The 24,670-nt window shown below is 44.5% G+C and overlaps 1 protein-coding gene and 1 long non-coding RNA gene across 2 annotated transcripts; one reads left to right on the top strand and one right to left on the bottom strand.

The window, feature by feature from the left end:
• The first annotated feature begins 499 nt into the window (after positions 1 to 499).
• On the top strand, positions 500 to 12,973 carry GNG3 (G protein subunit gamma 3). The gene is made up of 3 exons (XM_083163616.1): positions 500 to 656; positions 8,554 to 8,660; positions 11,238 to 12,973. Exons 2-3 carry the CDS (start codon positions 8,562 to 8,564, stop codon positions 11,364 to 11,366), a joined length of 228 nt encoding a protein of 75 aa, XP_083019742.1. The 5' UTR covers positions 500 to 656; positions 8,554 to 8,561; the 3' UTR covers positions 11,367 to 12,973.
• LOC146044942 (uncharacterized) lies at positions 11,661 to 20,873 on the bottom strand. Its single transcript, XR_014465351.1, has 3 exons — positions 20,590 to 20,873; positions 14,945 to 14,990; positions 11,661 to 12,801 (listed from the first exon to the last, which is right to left on the bottom strand). It is a non-coding gene; the product is annotated as an uncharacterized LOC146044942 (long non-coding RNA).
• Positions 20,874 to 24,670: the final 3,797 nt, after the last annotated feature.

Genomic DNA, 24,670 nt, shown 5'->3' with positions numbered 1-24,670 from the left:
ATTTGGCCATGCTAAAATTGTTGCAAGGCATGCTGGGATGTGTAGTTCACAACAGCTAGAGGTCCAAAGGTTCCCCATCCTTGTTCTAGAAGATTAAAAGAATCTGATTGGTTGCAACATCTCATCTTCAATAGAACTCCCATCTTTGCAAATAAGCCTACAGTATGTATATATGTATGCAGTGCACCACTACACATGTCATTGAATGAATGCAGGAGGTTGCAGACAGATACTATTGCATTTTAATATATTATTGTACTGTTGCTAAAATCCAAAATAGGCAATGACATTAATAATGCAATTAACAAGAGAATATCCATGTAAATGTTTCTTTGGAGTTTCAGGTTTGTTGCTGCAGACAATAACAGACCATTATGTGTATGTCCATGGCCAGCTGTTATTAGCAGCACATTTGCAGACCTTGTCCTACAATTACATACAGTTCACTCTTTAGTCTCCTCCCATATTATTCCATCTTTCTCTCGCCTTGCTTTGCCTGAGCATATTCAGTCATTCACTCAGTTTTCACCATCCTCCTCCTTCCCCCAGTCTCTCCTCCCCCATTTCTCTTTGTTGCAGGGTGTGAGTGTTTGGTGTAGCTGCAGTGAAGGAGCTGCTCTCAGCATCCTGTATCCCTCCATCACCAAAACAGACAGGTGGGTACCAGCCACATAAACCTTTGCATTGCAGTGGGGAATAGAGGGCATAGACAGTGTACTTATATCAGGACCCCTTTATTGCACCATACACATTGAGCCGGAGTCTTTTTCTCTGAGAGTCTGTTAGAGGATGCCCCTCCCTGCTTCTATAGAAAATCTTTCTAGACAAAACATCTACAATACTAACATCACATGTCTGTAAAAGAACATACAGATCTATCTAAACCCTGGTTGTATAGGATGTGTCAAGTGAATATTTCTTTGTTAATAATTCATTTTTCATTTTCAGCCACTGAAATGAATGAATGAATATCAATTTAGTTTTTTCCCCTACAATTAACCATAAATGTGTATCTTCTCTGTAATTGTGCACCATGAATGTATGGGTAAAATGTTATGGCCTCCTCCTATTTGAGGGCACATGTAACATGGAATGCATAGGACTTGTAGTAAAGCAATCCGAGCAGCTAGGAAACCAGAGGAAGAACAGATTTATAATAAATGTATTGTTTCACAAATATGGTAGAATATGGCAGAATACAGCTCCAGTTACAAGGTAGACACAAACCTATGTCAATATGTGATTGTATGATACGGTGCATCTTAAGGCCCCCATACAGTCTGATTTCATCCCATTCCGACTGATTGGGCTGGTAGATTGGATGAGATCGGGCCAAATCGGAGGTGCTTGACATCAGGTCCGATACAATGAGCGCTTCCATGTGCATCGGATCAGATCATGTAGATCATACTTGCAGCACATGGTATATTGGAATCAGCTCATGATCAGCATATTGCAGGTGCTTTTTAGCACCCTTGTTGTATAGTATCCGACTCCCCTGGCAGCTCCCCGGGAGAACTTTTGCATTGCGATTTATCGCATTTAAAAAAAGGCACATTGATGTGGTTATAAATACATATGTAGGTTTCCTTTGTGACAAAGGGCCCGATTCAGACCTGCTCGCTAGGCTGTGTATGTTTACTGCCTAGCAAGCAGGTAAATGCCACCTCGCTGAATGCAAACTTCCCGGCCAAGCGAATCCCCACACTAGCATGCAAGGGGATGTGTATGTTATTACATCTGCTCGCATTTGTCCTCAAGAAGGAGAAATCATTCTATGGTCGCTCACCATCGAATAATACTTACTTTCCAGATGGTCGCTTTCTGCAGGCGCTGTCATGTGATGTCAGCCGCCCTAACTGAGGATGCATGGGCACGCCCTTTAACTGCTGGGTGGTCCCCTGCGACCGTCCGGTGAGTATGAAACTCACCAAAGGCGTTTGCTCCCAGGGTTTGCATATGCGCCAACCCCCCTTATCGGAACCGGGGACTAATTCAGACCTGAGCCATCAGGTCTGAATAGCCCCTAATATAATTACAAAGGCTTCCTAATATTCTTCAATTGTTATTGAATGATAGGACCCAAAAATGAATTACAGAATATAAAAACTATATATATATATATATATATATTTGCTTGTTGTTTAGGGGTAATGATCTTTATCCATTTATTACTAATTTAAAAATATTGTTTTATTGTTACTAAAGATTTTTTTTATGACGATTGATAACTTTGCCCAAAAACCATTGGAACCAAGTCATTTTTACATAACCCATTAGGAATGACTGCTATCCTCAGCGCAGCATCGCTTTACAACATATTTATCAGGTTAAAGCAGTGGTTCCCACCCTGGGGTGCCTCAGGACACTTGCAGGGGTGCCTTGGGTAGGTGGAACAAGATCAATTCATATTATTTATGGTCAATGTACCAGGCAAAATCAGTGCTTGTGGCTGCCAATCATAAAAAAAAAATTGAAAAAGTTGACACATGTCGACTTCTGTGAATTGCGTGTCCTGCTTTTTAAAGTATACAAAAACACTTTCTGATTGGGTGTAGATGGTTATAAAATAACTACCTTGACATATATAACCAGGACTTAGAATGAATATTACCTAAAATTAAACCATCCTTTACATGTAGAGAAGTGTAGAAAGATAAGGTTCCAATGTGTTTGAGGGCTGTGTGTGGCTTGCAGGTAGTGAAATAATGGTTTCCACTTAATAGCCTGCAGCATTGCTTATTACATTCAGGTGTAGTAATCAGCATTAATTAGCAGACCCAGGCGTCCACTCTCCTACGGTATCTCTAGGGGTGGTCTGGAGCTATCTTTGGTGTCCGCCTGTTTTTGGGCCAAAATGCACAGTGCGTTTGCCGATCGAGGCGGTTGTGGCAACGTGCATTTTGTGTGCACACCCAGTTTTCCTCATTATTCCGGCCGCTCCCCTAAAAACGCCCACTTGCCACCCACAATGACCGTGCTCTTGCGGACAGGTTTTTTCGCACGGAGAGACCCATCCGTGAGCGGTGTGAGGTCGCCACACATGCGCATTGCGAAAGCAACACATGCGCAGATGAAAAAAAAACCTGATCCACCCGTATATGGTCCCACCGTTCCAAGCAGAATAACCCCCTCAGTGACCATTTTCATCCACATGCTCATCTCCATCTTTGGCCACCAGCCCCTTGTAGTACATTGATCACATCCTCACTACCTACATTTTAGCTGTAGTGTGTTTTGGATTGTGGTGCACTTTTTATTTGTAATCTCTGTTATTTACTGTAATGTTCCCTTGTACCGCGCTGAAAAACACTTGTGGCACCATATAAATAAAATATATTAATAATGCAGAAACTGAAGTATTGGGTTTAGCCAATGCACGCAATATCTCCTGCAGAAGACTAATTAGCACTGCCGAACACAGGCCTGGTACCTATTTATTAAGTACCAAACTGATGCCAGGACTGCTTCTCCAATTAGAGCATGGGTCCTCAAACTGCGGCCCTCCAGATGTTGTGAAACTACAAATCCCAACATGCCTTGCCACAGTTTTGCTATAAGGGAGTGTTAAAACTGTGGCAAGGCATGCTGGGATTTGTAGTTTCACAACATCTGAAGGGCCGCAGTTTGAGGACCCATGAATTAGAGGCTGCCCCAGCAATGAGCTGGGAAGTGAAATGACAGTTACTGCAGGGTAGGTGTATTAAGCTTGGTGAAGACATAATATATATATATATATATATATATAGTAGGTGATAAATGCACCAGCCAATCAGCCATGTTTGAAAAATAAGTTAGGAGTTGATTGGCTGGTGCATTATCACCTTCCACTCTCTTTACCAGGCCTAATACATCTGCCCCTGTATCTGACACTTCTTTTCTGGGCACTATACATTTTTGATAATGTCCACTAGAATTCATTCATAGGAACAAACCAGCATTAGCTGATTTGTGCCTTTACATGCATACTTGCAGGAATAGAATCTTGTATTTTAACCAAGTACGCACAATTTTTGTATAATGGTGCTTTTGATCTTAGAACCATGGATACAACCATGGAGTATATGCAGCATGCTTCATGCAGCAATGAAGACCATGTCGGGGTTTACCATGAGCATTGAGGCTCTCAACCCTTCTAGCCCTGCAGGCTTAAGACTTTAATTTGAAAGCAAATATTTAATGAACTTTGCTTTAAATATCCTAGATGATGATCTTTGAAGGTTTAACCTGTGCAATGTATGTACTGTATGTATGTGTGTATATATATATATATATATATATGTATGTATTTATATATATATGTATACACATACACACACACACACACATATATACTCAGATATTTTAATATATTTTATCCTATTAACTGTTTGTGACTGTTATAGTTTGTTTTTTAACTGCATTTTACTTGTACATTACAATAATTTTTTTGGTAGATATACAGACACCTGATTGTTTTCTATATATTAGCGGAATCCAATGGCAGGCGAAGGGTGTGAGTGCCTGTAGCAATGGAGTTGGAATGCCGGCAACAATACCACATCTCGCACCCCCAGTGGTCCTTTCTGCCCCTGGATTTGCACAATTTTGTACAAAGCCCCATAACCAAAATGCAGTAAAGGGCAGTTGTTGCCAAACTTGCGGACATAAAAACTTCGCCCGCAATTGGATTACCCTCTGTATTTAAATTTGGCTGTGTAACCAACTCTAAAGGCTCCCACACACTAGTGCAATTTGCCGTTTTCACCCAATTCCGATGGATCGGCCCAAGAAATCTGGAGAGATTGTTCCAATCACGTTTGACATCCGTATCGAGCAGATGTGCAGTCCCATGCATATTGGTCTGAGTCGGAGGTCTGACTTACCTCACATAAGAAATATCGTATGTGCAGCCATCAGGGGCACATCGTGGGTGCTTCTTAGCACACCCGATATATCACATCCAACCTCCCTTAAACTCCCCCGGGACCAGTGTTCCCTCTAAGCTGCGCGCGCGCGCGCACACACACACAACTCAACGAGCGTGCGCACAGACAATACAGAGCGCACAAAGCAGCAGTGGTCCCTTTTTGCAGTTGTGGACTCAATGTGTGTTTCACACATTAACTACATTGTGTGCTGTGTTTTGAATGTTTAATATCATTTTAAAGTAAAGTTAACACAAATGCTGAATGTCATTTTCCAGTTATATAGAAGTGACGCACAAAAATTTTAATTTCCTTCCAAAGTTGCACAGCCAAAATCTTTTGCCGCACGCACACAGCTTTCGTAAAATTAGAGGGAACATTGCCCTAAATCAGCTTAAGCCCTAAATATATCCACGTGTGACTACCAAAGTAGCATAACTACAGTAATAATATGTATATAATCATATCCTATTTTTTTTTCTCTTGTTCCTACCATGCAACTGTATAAATGAAACCTGTTAATACTACCACCTTATATAAAATAACATCCATATACCGAAACCACTTAGCTGGACTCGACTTAATGTAATATCTGTACATTTTCTTTTATGTCTGTACTACTTTCTTGTTATGTAATTATTATTCTTAAAAATCTAATAAAGATTAAATAAAAATTAAAAAAACTGGCACATCAAGTGGGAAGTTGTATGAAGGGATTCAGTATTGAATCCCGGCGGTCGGGATCCCAGCGTTCAGAATCCCGACAGCCGAAATGCTGACAAGGGGGGGGACGTGGATCGCCCCCCCTTGCGGGCTCGCTGCGCTCGCCACGCAGCGGGCCCGGGGCCTCGCTACGCTCGGCACACTAATTTATTCTCCCTCCAGGGGTGTCGTGGACACCCACGGAGGGAGAAAGTGTCGGCATTTCGGCGGTCGGGATTCTGAACGCCGGGATCCTGACCGCCGGGATGGTAACTGCATCCCGTATGAAGGACTCTTGGGGAAGTTCAAAGGAAAACTGGTCCGACTTGTGCCTCAGACAAGTCGGACCAGTACACAGGGGCATTTGCAGAGTAGGAGGCTACTGGTTTTCAAGAACACTTGCTTTTATATACTTGTATATTTATGGAATCCCATAAAATGCGCATTCATTAATAACCTGATTGTCATAGTCCAGTACTTTGTTGTAATGCCAATGTACACGACAAAATGTAACTATTGAAATGTTTTTAATTTACACCTGCTTTGCTTAAGTCATATGAATAGTGGGAGGCCTGTTCTCACTCTAAACCAGAGGTTCCCAAACGCGGTCCTCAAGGCAACCCAATGGTCCAGGTTTTAGGTATATCCATGGCTCAGCACAGATGGTTAAATCAGACTGAGTTACTAATTAAGTCACCTGTGGCCAAGCATGGATATACTTCATACCTGGACCATTGGGGTGCCTTGAGGACCACATTTGGGAACCTGTACTCTAAGCTAATAACCCCCTTTTCACTTCACTATAACAAATAAGTGCACAGGAGAGTCCTCAAATCGGGGTCGCACCTGCCATGTCAGTGCCCTCCGTGTAAGTGCTGTGTTACACATATATAATAAAACATTCTTGGTAAACAGGAATAAGTAATCTGTCCTGGTCTTTGGGGTCTCTTTGGCCAATTACAGAACATTTTTAGAAAGTGTCTTGAATTGCCAATAGCGCCAAATGCATTATGGCATCACATTAAGTCAGACTTCTTGAGATGATTTCTATCATTGTTGATGTATGTACTAGCGCTGAAAGAAGCTATACTATACAGACTTAAATTAACCAGTGATAACAACCCCCGCTGTAAGGAATGAGCATGACTGAATGGGAATAATAGCTTTCATTCTTGAAAGCACTAGCATAATTGTGGCCAAGTAATTTTCCAAGTAGGTCATCTTAGGTGTTACAATGCAGCAGTGCCACTGCAGCAAACTATCCCTGCACTAATGGATGGGGAAATAGTTTTACACAAGAAGCTGACTTACAACGTGTATGGGAAAGCCTATTTCCAAGTATAGCACCAGTGCTTATATACCTATACTGTGATTAAAAACTAACAATGGTAGTATTAGATTAACATAATGAAAAAGATACATTTGAGAAACAAAAAAAAATTAAAAAAATTACTAACAAATACATATAATAAATTCTATATTTGTTGGAAATGAAAGCAGAAATTAGTTTTATTTCATTGTATATATTTTGTTCAATACTTTTAAAAACAAAAAAGGGTACTTGTGTATTTTGGCGGCGCCCCCGATGTCCGTCGTACGACGAACAGATCGCATCGCATGCCATGCACCCGATGGCATGCGATGCGACGCGATTTTTACCCCCTATACGACCAAAAATCGTATAAGCATCCTAAAGGCTGCTTTTGAGCACCCAAATGGGTGCTTACAATGTTAAATGCACCCCCACGCCACCCCCCACTATAAACGTGAACCCGAAGCGTGGCGAGCGCAGCGAGCCCGCGAGAGGCGGCGGTACGCGTCCTACGACCTTTTCATACCCCCACTATCCACGTCGGCGTGGAGTTGAGAATAGAATAGTGTGGCGAGCATAGCGAGCCACCGAGCCCGAAGCGTGGCGAGCGCAGTGAGCCCCGCGAGGGGACGCGGATACCTTCACAGTTATACGCGTCCCCTCGCGGGCTTCACAGGTGTCCGTGGCGACGCGGACACCTGCGAAGCCCGCGAGGGGACGCGTTTACCTGTGAAGGTATCCGCGTCCTCTCGCCACGCTTCGGGCTCGCCACACTATTCTATTCTCAACTCCACGCCGACGTGGATAGTGGGGGTATGAAAAGGTCGTAGGACGCGTACCGCCGCCGCTCGCCACGCTTCGGGTTCACGTTTATAGTGGGGGGTGGCGTGGGGGTGCATTTAACATTGTAAGCACCCATTTGGGTGCTTAACATTGTATAAGCACCCATTAGGGTGCTTATACAATGTTTAATCGCATCGCATCGCATCGTATGCCATGTACAATGGCATACAATTTCAAAATTGTATGCCATCGTGCACTATTGTACGATATCGCGTCGCATCGCATACCATCGTATGTGTTATGGTATGCGATGCGATGGGCGCCGCCAAAATACACAAGTACCCAAAAAAGGGGCAGATCCAATTAACTACTCTCAAACTCTGGCCAAGCGATTAGGGCCACTACCCCATGCAGTAAGCCCTACAAAGTGCATGGAAATATCTGTGTTTAAGGCCCTCTCCGCACTTACTGTGCACAGTAATAGATTCCAAGCACATAGCCCAGAATCTATAGGTTTAAGTGCAGTAGAAGCATGTTTACGGCATGGAACAATTGCATAATATTTGAATAGCCGAGCAGTAAAACACAGCATCTAATTGAATCTGTCCCTTAATGCAAATTACATTTTTTTAATGTTTTCATTATTATTCTGCAACATATTTAACTGTCAAATTTACATAACCACAAAGTATCTCCTTAACATTTGCCTTCCTGTGGATAGGGGTTGTAGGTTCTATAACTTGGAATTATTCCCTTGTTACTGTATGCCAACAAAAACAAAGCATTGGCTGAACCGCACACCTGTGTATTGTATATTCATCCTAGTTACAAGATCTTTTCACAATCTAGGCAGCACCATGAAAGGGGAAACCCCGGTAAACAGCACCCTGAGTGTTGGGCAGGCCAGAAAACTTGTGGAGCAGCTGAAGATTGAAGCCTCTATGTGTCGCATTAAGGTACGAAAACACTGTAAGAATATACTTTTATTGGTATGGACGGGTAAGAATGACAAAAATATTCATATTGTTTAAAGTGTATGGGCCTGATTCTACTGAAATCGGTACCTGTCGTGTTCGCACTAGTGATGATGTTTGGAGGCAGGCAGGCTGCTTTTTCTGGGCGTAACCACGAAAATGCAAAATGCTGGGCGTCCCCATGCAAACTTTCTGGGGGCAGGCAGCTAACGTCACAGGCCATCAGCCGCCCACCCAGTTCTCGGACCAGGATGCCGCAAGTCTAAGTCAGCCTATACGGACTTAGATTTGCGAGCATGGTAGAAATCATTTGATGGTCGACGACCATTGAATGATTTTGGCCCCGCATGCTGCCCTACGAATGGTTGTTTATGGAAAACATCCATTCGCAGTGCAGCGGGGATATTCGCAAGGCAGCAGGGGGTGGGCATTCACACGCCCGGGGTGTTAGGAGGCTCGCTAAGCAGCAAACTACCATTGCTTAGCGAGCCAACCAGGATGACCCCCCGCCCCCCTATGCTCTGTGTCGCTGATGATGCACACCCTCGCACATCAGTTACATCCATCATTGGCAGGTATTCAATGTGGCCGACGAGGGGGGTTAAACAGCAAAAATTGCAGAAAACCTCGCTGTTTAACCCCCTCGCCCTATAACGTTCTGGGGTAATCCCCAAAAAACAGTGAGACCCGCAGCTAATGCAGAAAACTTGCTGTATTTACCTGCAAGTCTCGCTGCTCCTGGAACCGCATACGCCAATTCCTCTTGCTCATTCGCATTCTGCGGAATTGGAAGCGATGTAGCCTAATACAGTAGTTCCTCAGCACAGATTTATATATTCATCCACCATTGTAATTACCGCTACTCTAGTTCAGACTTCTCCAATAAATTGGGAGGGTATTCAATCCCCCCTCTATTTCCAACAGGGGAAATAGTGGCAGGCACCAATTCAATACTGCTGATAGCTTTGAAGAGGCAGATCCACAGAATGGACCAGACTAAAAAGCCCGTTGGGCCCTTTTTGCCGAAATAGCCGTGGATTGTTGAGATCACAGCCAGATCTCGATAATCCATGGACATTTTCACAGACACGCCCCCTTTTCACAGATCGGCAGGTGGCACATTGAATCCTGTCTGCCGGCCAAAAATGGGACAGGGTCCCGACTGTCGGGACCTGGCATTGACTGCCCCCCCCCCCCCCCCATGTATCCTCCATATTTTGTAATCAATTTTCTGTCCAGTGTTTTCACTTTGCAAATTGACTTATCAAACAAAACAGTTTATTTAGGCTTAAACCCATTGACATTACATGGAGATGTAACAGTTGACAGTTTGCAGAGAAGAGTACCACCCAAACTGCAGGTGTGGGAGGAATGGGCCAGCTAAAAGTACACAGGCGGATGCCATGGCCATTCCAGCCAGTTACCACATCCAGTAATAACTCCAATTTTAAGGCACTATACACTATGCGATTTGGGCCCAATTTCGGTCGAGCAGGCCGAGAAATCTGATGTTATAGGCACAAATCATATGTATCACATCCAATGTCCCGTTCGATTCGAATCGGAGGATCATCCGTGCTGCAAATAAGATAAATCTTATGTGTAGCTGTCATCGGCACATCGTGGGTGCTTTTTAGCTGGGGTGACGCAGAGAGCAGGGCAAATTATAAAAAAAAAAAATACAAAGAGATGAATAGTCAGCCGCTGATTGGCTGAGAGCTCTCGTAGCCAACCAGTGGCTGCCCATTAATTTGTATGGTTCTTTTGTATTCTTCTGTAGCTTGGCTCCCTCTGCTCCCCCCACAGCTCCCTGGGAGTTACATGTGATAAATCGCATAAAATAAGGCACGTCAAATCGTATGTGAGCCATCCCGGTTAGCTGCCAGGGAAATCAGTGTCGACTTGTCCTAAGGACGAGTCAGCCTAGTGTATGGGGGTCTTTAGAAGACAATGTTCCTTTTTTGAAACATTCAAGTAACAACAAATATCCAGGGATGCAATGTTGCAATTTCACAAGATTGGTGCTTGGTGGGAACCCAACTAAAGAAGGTGTGCCTATAAGGGGCAACCCCTTGAACATCCCAACTCGTATTAACTTATTTATAAAAAGCACACATATTTCAGAGAATATCTTGACAGTCACATCAGTCCCTGCCCCAGTGGAGCTTACAACCTCTCAATTGTACATGCACACACATTCAAAGCTAGGGTAAATTTTGTTGGGAGTCATTTAACCTACCAGGATATTTTTGGATTGTGGGAAGAACCGGGATGAAACCCACGCAAGCACAGGAGCAGATGCAAACTCCACACATAAGGGCAGTGGTGGGAATGAAATGCAAGAACCTCAGCGCTGTGAGGCAGCACAGTAAATGTGAATCATTTCTGGCTATAGTAATGCACATGCCTTAGCTACTAACACCTATGCTTCAAAGCCTAATACAGATACTTATTCCATCCTGCAGAAAATTAAGAGATCTAAAAGTACTAGAACCAGTTTCATATCATCCATTATGCGGCTCTATGCATATGACAGTTTAACCTGTTCTTTCTGTGCAGGTCTCGAAAGCAGCATCAGACCTCATGACATTCTGTGATGCTCATGCGTGCGAGGATCCACTCATCACTCCAGTTCCCACATCGGAAAACCCGTTCAGAGAGAAGAAATTCTTCTGTGCCCTCCTCTGACATCTTTCATAAAGGCAAACCCTTCACTGACCCGTCAGACCACTGTTTACCCTTCATGTCTCTTAATGGCACATCCCTGCATCATCTCTCACATGTCCTCACTAGAAGTGGTTTTAATGTCGCCCCTCTTCTTTCTCAGCATGGAGAATTACGGACAATTATGTCCGTTTCCCAATACAAAAGGGACTTGAAAAACTTTTTCCTTTCTGCGGATGGGAGATTGCGAGGGGCATATACAAGCAGTATTTATTTGTAAATTATACCAACAGTGATTAATAAATCTAACAAAAAAAAAACGTTTAAATCAAACTATGTATTTTTGCACACACAGGTTTTAAGACCAAACAGCAGATATACAACAGGTTATTCCCAAATGTAAAAGGGTGTACACTTGGACTGTGCAGGTGGTGATTTTGAATAAGGTCATGGGCGATTTGGACTAGGAGACCGGTGCAGACCTGAACACACAACTGCGAATGGCCAGCGTTCACCATCATAGTCCAAGACTTACTCGGCAATGGGACGGATAACGGCATATCCTGGCTGATGCTCACGCCCTCACCCAACAGGCCTTTGGCACACCTAGGTTTTTCCGGACACTCCCAGCGTTATTTTCTGGCATGGCTGCATTTTTGTTAGCACTCCCACTAAACAGCCGGTTTCCTACCCTATGCGCCTACAGACAGCGATCAGAAAAAGTTGCAGGAGTTGATTGCTGACTGGCATTGGTCATGTGCATGGAGGCCTATGCACAGCTCAACGATAATCAGCCGCTGTGCGAATTTGCAGCCGTACATTCAGGTCTGAAATACCCCCTATGGCTGACTCGGCCATATACACGGGATAATGTCATTGGGTCATTAGCATTTTTCTAAATTTTTTGAGCTGACAGGCGGTATTTCACGCTCTACCATCCACTAGGGCGTGGTGGGAGAATAAAATAGTGCGCCCGAAGCATGGCGAGGCACAGTGAGCCACGCGACGTGGTGCTACGTTTGTGTCCATGTCGACATTCGGGAAAAGAGATGTGAAAAACCCCATGTCGACCTTTTGACTGTAGACCAACATGCTGGTGACCTAATGATCCATACCCATATACACTGTGTGGAATAGGCACAATTGCCTTGCCTGCACAGTCTATTTTCCGAAAAAGCAACGTAGCAGGACCACACATCTCCAGCAGGGGAAAAGCTGTGTACACATGGTGCAACTCTGCCTAACTTGCTGCCTATATAGTTACATCGCACTGTGTTTACATGGCTTATGTTTATAAGCAGACGATCCGATGCAAGACTGAGTATCAGCCACTTTGCACAGCAATATAACAGGGTGATCTTGTGTGTAGTTTTAAAGTGTTGTTGTATTCCAGACTCCTTGGGTAAAATTGGAGAAATAGTCACAGTTTCCCTCATTTTTTGTCTGCTCCCAGGGAATTCTGTAAAAAAATAAAATAAAAAAGATGAATGTGACATTAATGTCTAGCTGCTTAGTTAGAAGTTCATAGTAATCTATCTGTTGTCTACAAAGTGCTATTAACCTTAAAGTATTGATTATGGCTTAGAAGAGGCCCCTATTAGCACATGCTTCTGGGTACTTTATCTGTACAATATAGGCTACATGCAAACTATGGCTGCCTTCTATAACCGCTTGGGGCATGGCATAGGAGAAATACATCAACTGGAATATATTTTGCCATTAGGTCTCACCCCTAAGTTACTGTGGGGCAGATATTTTAAGCTTGGTGAAGTGATAAAATGGCCGGTTATAATGCACCAACCAATCAGCTCCCAAAGTTCAAGTTACAGGCAGTGTTAAAAAAAAATGAGTTAGGAGCTGATGGGCTACTGCATTATCCCCAGCCACTTGTAGCACTTCACCAATAATAAATCTGCCCCTATATTCTTAAGCTGTGTACACACGGGCAAAAATCGCTGGCAATATGGTCGCTGAGCGACCATATTGCCAGCGATTGGAGTGTGCACCGGTGATAAATCGCTGGGTGCGCTCTCCCGTTTTTAGCCCCCTTATGATCGCTGGAGCTTGCGACCAGCTAATAATCTCGGCGGCTCCCCTGGCAACCAATCCAACCCTGGCTCCCCCCCATCTCTGGTTGCTGCTGAAAACAAGACACAATATTTTGCCCCTGTGTGTACGCACCTTTAGAGGAATGCTACACTATAAAATTATCTTTCCAATCTGACTGGATGTAATGAAAATCTGGAAATTTCTGGGAGCAAATGACAATTGACCGTTTGCTCCCAAACATGGAAAAACAGACAAAAATGGTCAGACAAATTGCTTAAAGCCTTTTTATTTAAATTCAATTTATGCAAATTACTGCAGTTTTTTTTTTTACCATTTTCCAGCTTTTGGGAGCAAATGGTTGGTTGTAAATTGTTCGGAAGACATTTTCAGATTTTGGTTCCAACTAGCTTAAGGCTGGATACACAGTACATGGTCTGTGTACCCAGCCACAGCATGACCGATGCACCTATACATCAGGCTTAAACACTGCACAATATATCAGATGTGTCACAATATAGGGTACACTCCACATCTACTTGCATGCTGGCATCAGCGGAGTTGGCCTGTCTGTCAGATGTAATGATCCTGCTGATGACAGCTGGAAGCACATAATCGTGGGTACACACTAGTATGCAATGTGGCCCCCCGTTAAAAGACCCCCCTGGGGAGCTGGCAGGGGGTCCGTGCGGTGCGGAGATAGCACGTTATTTCCACTTCACTGCAGGGACCCCGGCCGGCAACATCATACTCAGCGCCGCAGGCGCAGGGACCTCCAGGCTCTCCCTGAATACAGGTACCTCCGCGCCCTGCCAGCTCCCCGCTGCACCCACAAGCAGTGGGGAGCTGGCGGAGAAAAAATAGCACCCGTAGACCCCCAGCGCCTCCCCGCCACCGCGGGGGCTGCGGCCTTATAGTTATGCCACTGATCAGGATGACAGCATCCTCATCAATGGGGGAATTAAGTCTTGGGGCCACAAGTTGGGATGCCTATGTCGGTACTCTGACTGCCGGAATGTTAACCACATCCCCTGCTATTATGTCATAGTACTGGATAGTATGTATGGACACTTATGCTGCTTGTACATGGGCCACAACCTGGTATCACAAGCGGTTATGTGAGGGCACCTGTAACATATTGCTGGTATACACACTTCTGTAGCTAAACACTGGTATAAAGCACCATCGCTGTATCATTATTATGAGTGCACAGCTGGGGCTTCTCTTTTCTCATGTCACCTATATGTATGTCTTGTGTCCGAGTCTCCAAAATACTGCTATCTGCTGGCCGAGTGAAACTACATCTCTTTCTCACACATACACAAACCCAGGAGGTGGCAGACTAGCTTGCAAAGCTTTTGCTTTGAGTGGGCTTACTAGTTATGCATAATGCTCCTAATTCACATTTTGCATAAAGAATTGCTGGATTTTAATATTTTGACCCTTGATTCTGTTATCGGAATAATTTGTCCAGACTTGTTTTAGGCAATTAGTTCTGCGTCTGTAGAGGAGGAATGGGAAAACGTTAATACATTTATCTATGTTGAGTAACATACCAGCATTCTCGCCAGCTCTTCTATGTCCGATTTATCCTCCAGTATTCTGTGTAAACAGATAATAACTTGAATGATTTCCAGCAGGATTCACTATATCATCACTGGACAATTGTGTCTTCACTTTCACCTATCTTGGTTGTCAAAATAAAGCCCTGCTGACAGGCAAGACATACAGTATTTAAGCTTTGTACTCATATGGGGGTGGGAATCCAATTTCCGGTGGTTTTTTCCAATGCTATTCAATTGTAGGAATTAAAATGGGACGCAGTATTTTCTATAGAAATTCTTTGTACACCTGCAGGAAAAATGACCAGGACTTGCTCTGGGACCCTGTCATCAACCAACATGAGGACTAGTTAAGCAATAGTAAGTTTCCAATTGGCTGAAGTAGGCAGAGGGGAGATTTTTTACACACCCTTGTTTTCATTGATTAAAAACCCTGCAACCATTTTTTGTACTATTCTGAAATCTCAGGTATAGGGAGCACGCATACACGCAGTAGTCCAAAATTGGGAGTGAAATATCCAACTTTTTTTTTTACCTATTACTGAATTCCCCCCACAGACAACAATAAGAAGCATTCATTCACCCACCAATGTAAATACATTATTTGGTACTTGTTTCCTAGCACGGCCACAATCTTATGGATCGTGTACCTTTAAGTTAAGGTACACGTTCCATACGATGGACCCGATTTCCTTTGAAATCAGGAACATTTTGCCGGCTATACACAATATCGGGGGCATCGCGTCGGTCGGGACCATTAACATTGGTCCCGACGCGACCGACGCGATGCCCCCGATATTTCCATAGGCTTCAATGTTAAAAAATATTTTAACATTGAAATCGTGTCGGGAAAGGTAAAATATCGGGGGCATCGCGTCGGTCGGGACCATTAACATAGGTCCCGACGCGATGCCCCCGATTTTTCCATAGGCTTCAATGTTAAAATATTTTTTAACATTGAAATCGTGAAAAAATTTGAAAAATGTGAAATGGGCCAATATGACCCATTTCACATTATAGATGTCCCCGTCGTCACCCCACGATAGACGCCAACCCGAAGCGTGGCGAGTGCAGCGAGCCCGCGAGGGGCGGCGGTGCGCGTCCTCCGACCTTTTCATTCCCCTACTATCCACGTCGGCGTGGAGTTGAGAATAGAATAGTGTGGCGAGCGCAGCGAGCCACCGAGCCCGAAGCGTGGCGAGCGCAGCGAGCCCCGCGAGGGGACGCGTATAACTTCACAGGTATACGCTGCGCTCGCCACGCTTCGGGCTCGGTGGCTCGCTGCGCTCGCCACACTATTCTATTCTCAACTCCACACCGACGTGGATAGTAGGGGAATGAAAAGGTCGGAGGACGCGCACCGCTGCGCTCGCCACGCTTCGGGATGGCGTCTATCGTGGGGTGGGGTGTACGCCGTTAAATTTGGGGGGGTTGGGAATATTTTACATTGAATCCAATGTAAAATCGGGTCCCAGGGACCCGATTTACATTTCATTCAATAAAAAAATCGGGTTGAAAATCGGTCGGTCGCATCGCATGCGACCAAATCGCATGCGATGCGATCGACCCGATTTTTCCGACACGTCCACCCCGATGTAAATCGGTGTGGCCGTGCTAGGAAACAAGTACCCATTACTTTATGGAAAAGACCTTCTTACTAGCAATGAGTACCCCACCCACTCCTTAATACCAACATGTCTGTCTCTTGTAGAGTTAAATGCTTTTTTTATGTGGAAAGCACAGGTGTAAAAAAAAAAAAAAGTTAAAATATCATACATACATAATCATATGCAACACATTTATGATAGATGCAAAAAAAGTGCACAAAAGTGGCCTCACAGTACTAGAGCTAAAGGCTAACGTAGGTATGGCCAACAACGATTCAAAATCATTGGTTTATAGCCAATGTTAAACACTTTTGCCATCAATGGGATATAACTAGATGGTTCGTTCTGGCCACAGGCAAGTCAGGTAAATTTATCGATGGTCATACATCACATTGTTTATTACTATCAATAGCTGGTTGCAGTATAGCCATCCCTAGGCTAACATCACATTACCCATTTTCTACAGAACAGAAGGGTAGACTTATCTTTCAATCAGGGCAATATGCGCTATCCTTGTGCAGCCGAGTGTCTAACGTGCGGTGCAGGAGACATAGTGCAGGGATGATATTTTGGTACTTGTTTCCTAGCCCGGCGCCCGGCGTAGGTGATCGCATACCTTAAGTTAAGGTATGCGATGGACGCGACCGACGCGATTTTAGGGCTATTTTTAGCCTTTTCCCTGACCATTAAAAAAATCGCGTCCATCGCATGCCTTAAGTTAAGGCATGCGATGCGACCGATGCGATTTTACATAGGGAACAATGTTAAATGGTCCAATGGACCCGATTTTATATTGTATACCCTTATGGGTATTTTACATGACAAATGGCCCCCCATTGTTAACGCCACCCCACGATGAACGCCAACCCGAAGCGTGGGGAGCGCAGCGAGCCGGCGGTACGCGTCCTCCGACCTTTTCATACCCCCACTATCCACGTCGGCGTGGAGTTGATTTTATACAGTGTGGCGAGCCCCGCGAGGGGACGCCTAATATATGTGAAGTAATGCGTATGCCCTCGCCATGCTTCGGACTCGGTGGCTCGCTGCACTCGCCACACTATATAAAATCAACTCCACGCCGACGTGCATAGTGGGGGTATGAAAAGGACAGAGGATGCGTACCGCTGCGCTCGCAACGCTTCGGGTTGGCGTTCATCGTGGGGTGGCATTAACAATGGGGGGGCATTTGACCCATCAGGGTTGGGAAACAATAAAAAATTGGGGTCTGGGGGCCATTTAACATTGGGGCCAATGTAAAATCGGGTTTCAGGGACCATTTTACATTGATTCCAATGTAAAAATCGCGTCCATCGCATGCGATTTGGTTGCATGCAATGGACACGATTTTTGGGGTCCCGATGGATACAATTTTTATCACTGGCGCCGTGCTAGGAAACAAGTACCTATATTTTATACTGCGCGCCTGCCTCCTACCTAACGTATGAACTGTCAGCATCACTGACCGTTCCGCCCCCTGCAGCTATCGACTTCAACAGCTGCAGTTGGTGATGTCCTATCCTCACCGCAGGGACAGCGCTGTCCCTGCTGCTGCCGCCTCTTAGCTGTGCTGGGGATCTTGCGCGAGTAGCGAGATCCCGCGCATGCCCAGTCCAGCTGGCCGGGGGGGGGGGGGGGGGGAGGAAGCAGGAGGAGGTATCAGCGCTCCCCCACTTCGACGGGCAAGATGTTCATACCCTCCAACAGTACCGATTTTGCCGGTACAGTACCGTTTTTAAACGGTCTGTACCGGCAAAATTCAAGTGTACCGAATGTACCGGTTTTTCTGCCCGCAATGCACCCGTTCCCAAGGGTGCATTGCGGGTCCCGGGCCAGCGTGCGACGCGTCGTGACGGCACCGCGGACCCATCGCACAGCAATCAGGGGAGATCACAGTGTGTGTGCTAGCCCTCTCTGGCATGCGCAGTGGTGATTTTCGGACACCAAGCACACAGAATGGAGAGCTAGCACAGCATGGGACTTCGCGGTCGGTGCGTGGGTGCAGACATGGTGGTGGCGAGTGCGGTCTGCTTCCTGCTCCTGGCATTGCGGGCTCCCTGTACAGGCACTGCTGCTCGCCCCAGGGCTGCTGCTTCGGAAGCGCGGAATACTCTGCACCATCCGCGCACCGTGTACTACAATGCAGCATTCTCCAGCTCCTGGTACAACACACTTTGGATGTGTCATCTCCTCAGCGCTCAGGGGCCGGATTCCTGACCACCGCGCCCTACTCCTGACCGCATTTGGTTACGGTAGGATACAGGAACCTGGCAGCACTTACACTGTGTATAGAACTAGAACTCTCACAGTTGGACTAGATTATAGATTATAGAGAAAACCAAAGACTGCTTTGAGTGAGTTTAATTTATTCTCACAACATACTACCTGTGGCTGCTTAATCTGGCAATCCAACCATAATATCATCATTTTTACATCTGCAAACAACTTTTACTATCACTGTTAATGCTTGTATTTGCACTGTCAGTTTTGAAAATGCCAAGCTGTACCTCTAATGACCTCACCTCTCCTGCTCTTCCATTGATTTTAGGTGTCCCCCAAAATTTTATTCTTGGCCCTCTTCTTCTCTTTCTCTATACGTCCTCTCTGGGTGAGCTTATGTGCTCACTCGACTTCCACTATCACATCTATGCTGATAACACTGAAATCTACCACTCCTTTCCTAATCGCTCTCCCTCTATCCTCACTCATATCTCCAACTGTCTCTCTGCTGTCTACTCTTGGATGACCCAGCTCTTTTTTAGACTTAAAATATCAAGGACTAAGCTGACCCCTTCCCACCCTCCTGCATAAAACCTGACCATCTCTCATACTAACCTGTTTATGCCCACTTCTTTCCCTTCTGTGTCACCCCTGTCTGTCTAACCCTCCCCTTTAGAATGTAAGCTCTCACGAGCAGGGCCCTCTCTCCTCATGTGCCTTTCTTAGAATATATAAACCACTGCCACCCTGATGATTGCTTCAGTGTCCTGTCCCCTGATGCAACTATCCATATTAACCATGTACTTGTCCTAAATGGTCTTGTGCTGTAATTTGTTATGTGTTTTTGCTAATAACTATGCTCTGTAAAGCGCTGCGGAATTTGTGTGCGCTATATAAGAAACTGTTAATAAATAAATAAATAAATAAATAAATAGAATCCTTCATGTTCCGCCTGTCATTTTGACCTGAGTGTTCTTGGGGTTCTTATACTGTATGTAGACTATCCTCTGATACGGTATATGGGACGATTTATTAAAGTTTGGGGAGAAGTGGAGAAAAATTACAGATTGTCATTTTTAAAAACACCTTGGGGCAGATTTAATTCTTTTGTGGGGGTCTACCAGGGCTATTTAATTGTTGCACCCATTTTGCTCACATGCGTTCATAAGCACTCGGTTTAGGAACACATTTACCATTGTATATTTGAGGCTTCATTGGCATACCCTCCAACAGTGCCGAGTACACATTCAGAAAGGGGATGACCACGCCCCCTTTACCAGTGGTCACACCCACTTTAGCCATGGCCACGCCCCCTCTATGTGTATGTACCGATTTCTGCCCTTCAAATGTTGGAGGGTATGTTATTGGTCTCTCCTCCTGCTTCGCCTGAGTAATGAGGCAAAGCAGGAAGTGTGCCTCAATAATAAATCTACCCCAGAATCCTGTAACGAAGTGTCTGGACAGTGTTATTAATATGTTAATTATATTTGCAGTGTAAAAATACAATGTAGACACAAATGCAAAATATCTGCACCTTCGTAATTCAATATTTGGGAAAAGAGGCATTGATATTTTTAAATAAGACACTACGGATAATGGTAACTAAACTATGTTTGTATCAACCATTCTATTAACATGATTAATTAACATTTTCTATTAACTCAGTCAGCAAACCAAAAACATGGCCGATTTTCATCAGAACAACGACATATCCCGAGTCCTCTTCCTGTGGGAAAATATTATGTCAATAGAATTAAAAGCGCAAGAGAAGCCCGGCGTGTACCCAACCCGCACCGCCGCAGACACAGCACGCACCTCTCCAGGTTGGCGTTGACGTTTCGTACATTAACAGTTATCGCTCGGGTCAGCACGGCAAAACGCCTTAGCGCTTCATCCAGAACCCCAGTCTCCCCGCCCTGAGCCGGGGATGCGTTCAGCAAAAGCCCTGAGCTCCGGCGGCCATACACTGACCCGCGCGTATCTGCCATCTCCTGCTGCCGGCCGTAATGCGCGCCACACCGCTCATTGGGTGGTAGTTGTCACGTGATGTAGTGCTGCTAGTGCCTCGTTCAGTGATCGCCACGCCAGCATCGCATCGACACATCCTCCATCGATGGTTTCCATCGATTGTTTTTTACAGCAGGAACCATCGATGGCTATAAAACATTCTTACCATCGATGGTTATTACTTAGCCATTTAGCCAATAGCCATGCATGCACAGAAGAATAGGTTGCACGCGTACCTCCCAACATGATCCTCTCCAGGAGGGACACAATGCTCTGTTTCTGGACTTCTCTTTTAATTTATGATTGCCATCACCTGTTTTAGACAGGTTCATTGATGAGAAAGCTGTATCACCACAGGTGATGGCAATCATAAAATAAGAGGAAAATCCAGAAGCATTGTGTGTGCCTGGCTGGGGGGGTGCCGGGTGGGGGAGGCGGTGTGCAGCTGCGGTGTGGCACCATGCTGCTGTTGATGTGTGTAGCTGCCCAGGCCCCTTCAGAGGCCAGAGCCCGGGACAGTTGTACCCACAGAACCCCCCTTGTCGGCGGCCCTGGGCGGGGTTCCATAGGTTGCCACGCTGGCCAAAACAGCAGCAAAATACACAGAGTGACACCGCATATATGAGAGACGGAGAGTGGTAGGCAGGAGAGACGGGACACAGGGACTGGCAGAAAAAAAACATTGCCAGCGGATGTTGTCCATCGATGGCATAAAACTATTCGAACCTCCCCTGTTAATACACAAAACATCGAGCACTAGGTCCCCAACCATCAATGTTTTGGGAACATTGATAGTTGATGGCCATCCCTATTGGCTTGTACAGTATCAGGCGACACTTGACCTGAGCTGTGTATGGCCAGATCCCCATCATGGTGATCATACAGGAGCTCCCACAGCGCAGCAGCACTGCTACACTAGAGAGGACACAGTATGTATGTTCTGGTCCTCCCCCTAGCCACACCTGCTGTTATGGACTCACAACTTTTCCACAATATTTGAATTTCATAATTTTTTTTTTTTGGGCCCACCTTACTGCATATCTAGCAAGTGTTTTGGAGGGGTGAGTTATCAAGTTGCCATTTTGTATAAGGGGTGGATTTAAATCACTAAGTAAACACACTCCAGCATGATATTAGGGATGTGCACCGGCCACTTTTTGGGGTTTTGGGTTCTAATTACCTTCAGGTTTTGGGTTCTAATGGGTTTTGGGTTCTGACTTAAAAAAAAAAAAAAAAAAAGGCATAAAAACTGCTAAACTCGCAGAATTTTTTTATTTTTTTTGCTCCTACGCTATTATTAACCTCAATAGCATTCATCTCCACTCATTTTCAGTCTATTCTGAACACCTCACAATATTGTTTTTAGGCAAAAAGGTTGCACCGAGGTAGCTGGATGACTATTATAAGCGACACAAGTAGGCGGCACAATCTAGGAGTGGCACTGCAGCGGCAGACAGGATGTCAGTTTGAAAAACTAGGCCCCGAAGAGCACGTAATGCTAAGAACAAAAAGAGGCGCAAGATGGAATTGTCCTTGGGCCCTCCCACCCACCCTTATGTTGCAAAAATAGGACATAAACAAAACAAGAAAAACAGGTAGCAGCGCTAATATTAGGATACTTAAGCCAATTGGACTGGTTTCACAATAAAAAACACAATTTATTACATGTACAGTGATCATTTATAATTAAAATCCAATAAATGTAAAAATAAGCAGTGATATTGATAGACTGTATAATGAAATGTTAAAAAGGTGCACTAGACTTTTAGTCCTATGATTCCTTGAATATTAGCATAATAGAAGGTGCTTGTGGGGTCTGTCTGTTCCGATTACGCCCTTTAAGAAGATCCCAAAAGATGGGAAGATGTTTAATTTACCGTCCACTCTTGGGGCACAGTCCTGCGCTGTTGGTACCTCCTCAATGGTAGTGGTTTGGTCCAGATTTGGTGTCCAGTTACCTTGGAGGGTGGTGGGCGCTCAGAGCTTGAAGGAATCTGCTCCTGTGCTGGAAATGGTGGAGTATTCAAAATAAGGGCTGGTTCGGATGGATCCCAATTGGAGATGGCGAATGTGGTCTAGGTCCAGGATTCAACAGGGTCTGGATGGCACCACTGACGCGTTTCGCTGTAATCCACAGCTTTATCAAAGGATCCTTTATTTTGAATCCTCCACCATTTCCAACAGAGGAACAGATGTTTATGTCATGACTAACGGCTCTTCATCTTTCCGTATTTTTAATCCTCCATATTTTGGATCTGCATTATTTTTGTGGAGTTATGCCACAGGCACCAGGGACTAGACTTATATATACACTGCAGTAGGAAGGCACCAGCAGACTGGAATTAAATATACGTCAGTAGGCTAGGTAGGCACTAGCAAACTGGTGTCATCCACACGTCAGTAGGCTAGGTAGGCACCAGCAGACTGGAATTAAATATATGTCAGTTGGCTAGGTAGGTACTAGCAAACTGGTATTATATACACGTCAGTAGGCTAGGTAGGCACCAGTGAACTGGAATTAAATATGCGTCAGTAGGCTAGGTAGGCACCAGCAGACTGGAATTATATATGCGGCAGTAGGTATGCACCAGCAGACAGATTTATATATATATATATATACGTCAGTAGGTAGGTACCAGCAGACAGGTATTACATATAGAAACTAAAAAAACTTATACCACTGGTATATCAGGCGCAATTAATTAAAAAGTACATTAAATTACTGCATAAACATACTAGTGAGCTGCTCCCAAAATAACCAAACAAGCAGAAGAATATGCAATATCACTGAGAGCGCACTGTAATGTCTATAACAATTTATTAAGGTAAAAACACATTAAAATATAAACAATAAAAATATATATAAAAATTTACAGTACTTTGTTGCCAAATAACATGCCTATCACGATATAACACAATTATATTGAAAGTATACCCCCAATGTTCTTACCCACTCAGGTTGTGTATAGTTTGATTGTAACGTGGGGACTCTTGGCAGGTAACGATTTTATGTCCAGAATTCAAGGTGGCCAATTAGCTTATATTTGTATCCAGATATTATGGTTTGAGTTGTGGTAGTAATTGTAATTTTTTCAAATGTCCCAGTTAGACACACAACAGGTATTACATATATACGTCAGTACTAGGCTCCAGCAGACAGGAATTATATGTACGTCAGTAGGTAGGCACCAACTGAGTGGAATTATATGTCAGTAAGGTAGGTAGGCACCAGCAGATGGGAATTATATATATATATATATATATATATATATATATATATCCCAGCTTGTCGACAGCTGCAACGGGTTTTTTTCTTCAGAAATAACTTGCACACAAACAGCTTTGCATAGCAAGTTTGTGTGCAAGTTATTTCTGAAGAAAAAAGCCAGTTGCAGCTGTCGACAAGCTAGGATATATGGCCACTCGCAGTGGATGACAAGCTCCGGGTGTCAGCACGGTTTTTGCTGGGTGAGAGAGCAAACGGAAAGAGAGTTTATATATATATATATATATATATATATATACAGTCAATAATACCGGCACTCCTCAGTGGCTTAATGCAATGTACTTGCCCAGGTGCCGTTCTTCTGGTCTGGTCCTGTGTAGGCCATCCCCCAATACCAATGTGCATAAGGAGGCACTCTGAGTCGGTTTGCAAACGTGAAAAAAATCACAAGGTGTTTATTTGGTGGGCAACGTTTCGGGGCTGCACCCCTTTCTTTGTTTTAGGCTTGAGAAAGGGGTGCAGCCCCGAAACGTTGCCCACCAAATAAACACCTTGTGATTTTTTTCACGTTTGCAAACCGACTCAGAGTGCCTCCTTATGCACATTGGTATATATATATATATATATATATATATACGTCAGTACTAGACACCAGCAGACAGG

Source organism: Crinia signifera, chromosome 11 (assembly GCF_055691185.1).
Source record: "Crinia signifera chromosome 11, ASM5569118v1, whole genome shotgun sequence".
Lineage (NCBI taxonomy): Eukaryota > Metazoa > Chordata > Amphibia > Anura > Myobatrachidae > Crinia > Crinia signifera.
The sequence above is the reverse complement of the archived record's forward strand: the minus strand, read 5'-3'. Positions and strand labels throughout refer to the sequence as shown.

What these genes read in the sequence shown, in the direction of transcription:
- GNG3 (XM_083163616.1), top strand. Translation starts at nt 8,562, where the DNA reads ATGAAAGGGGAAACCCCGGTAAACAGCACCCTGAGTGTTGGGCAGGCC. An exon ending in CCTCTATGTGTCGCATTAAG is followed by an intron (nt 8,661 to 11,237) that starts GTACGAAAACAC and finishes CTTTCTGTGCAG; the next exon opens with GTCTCGAAAGCAGCATCAGA.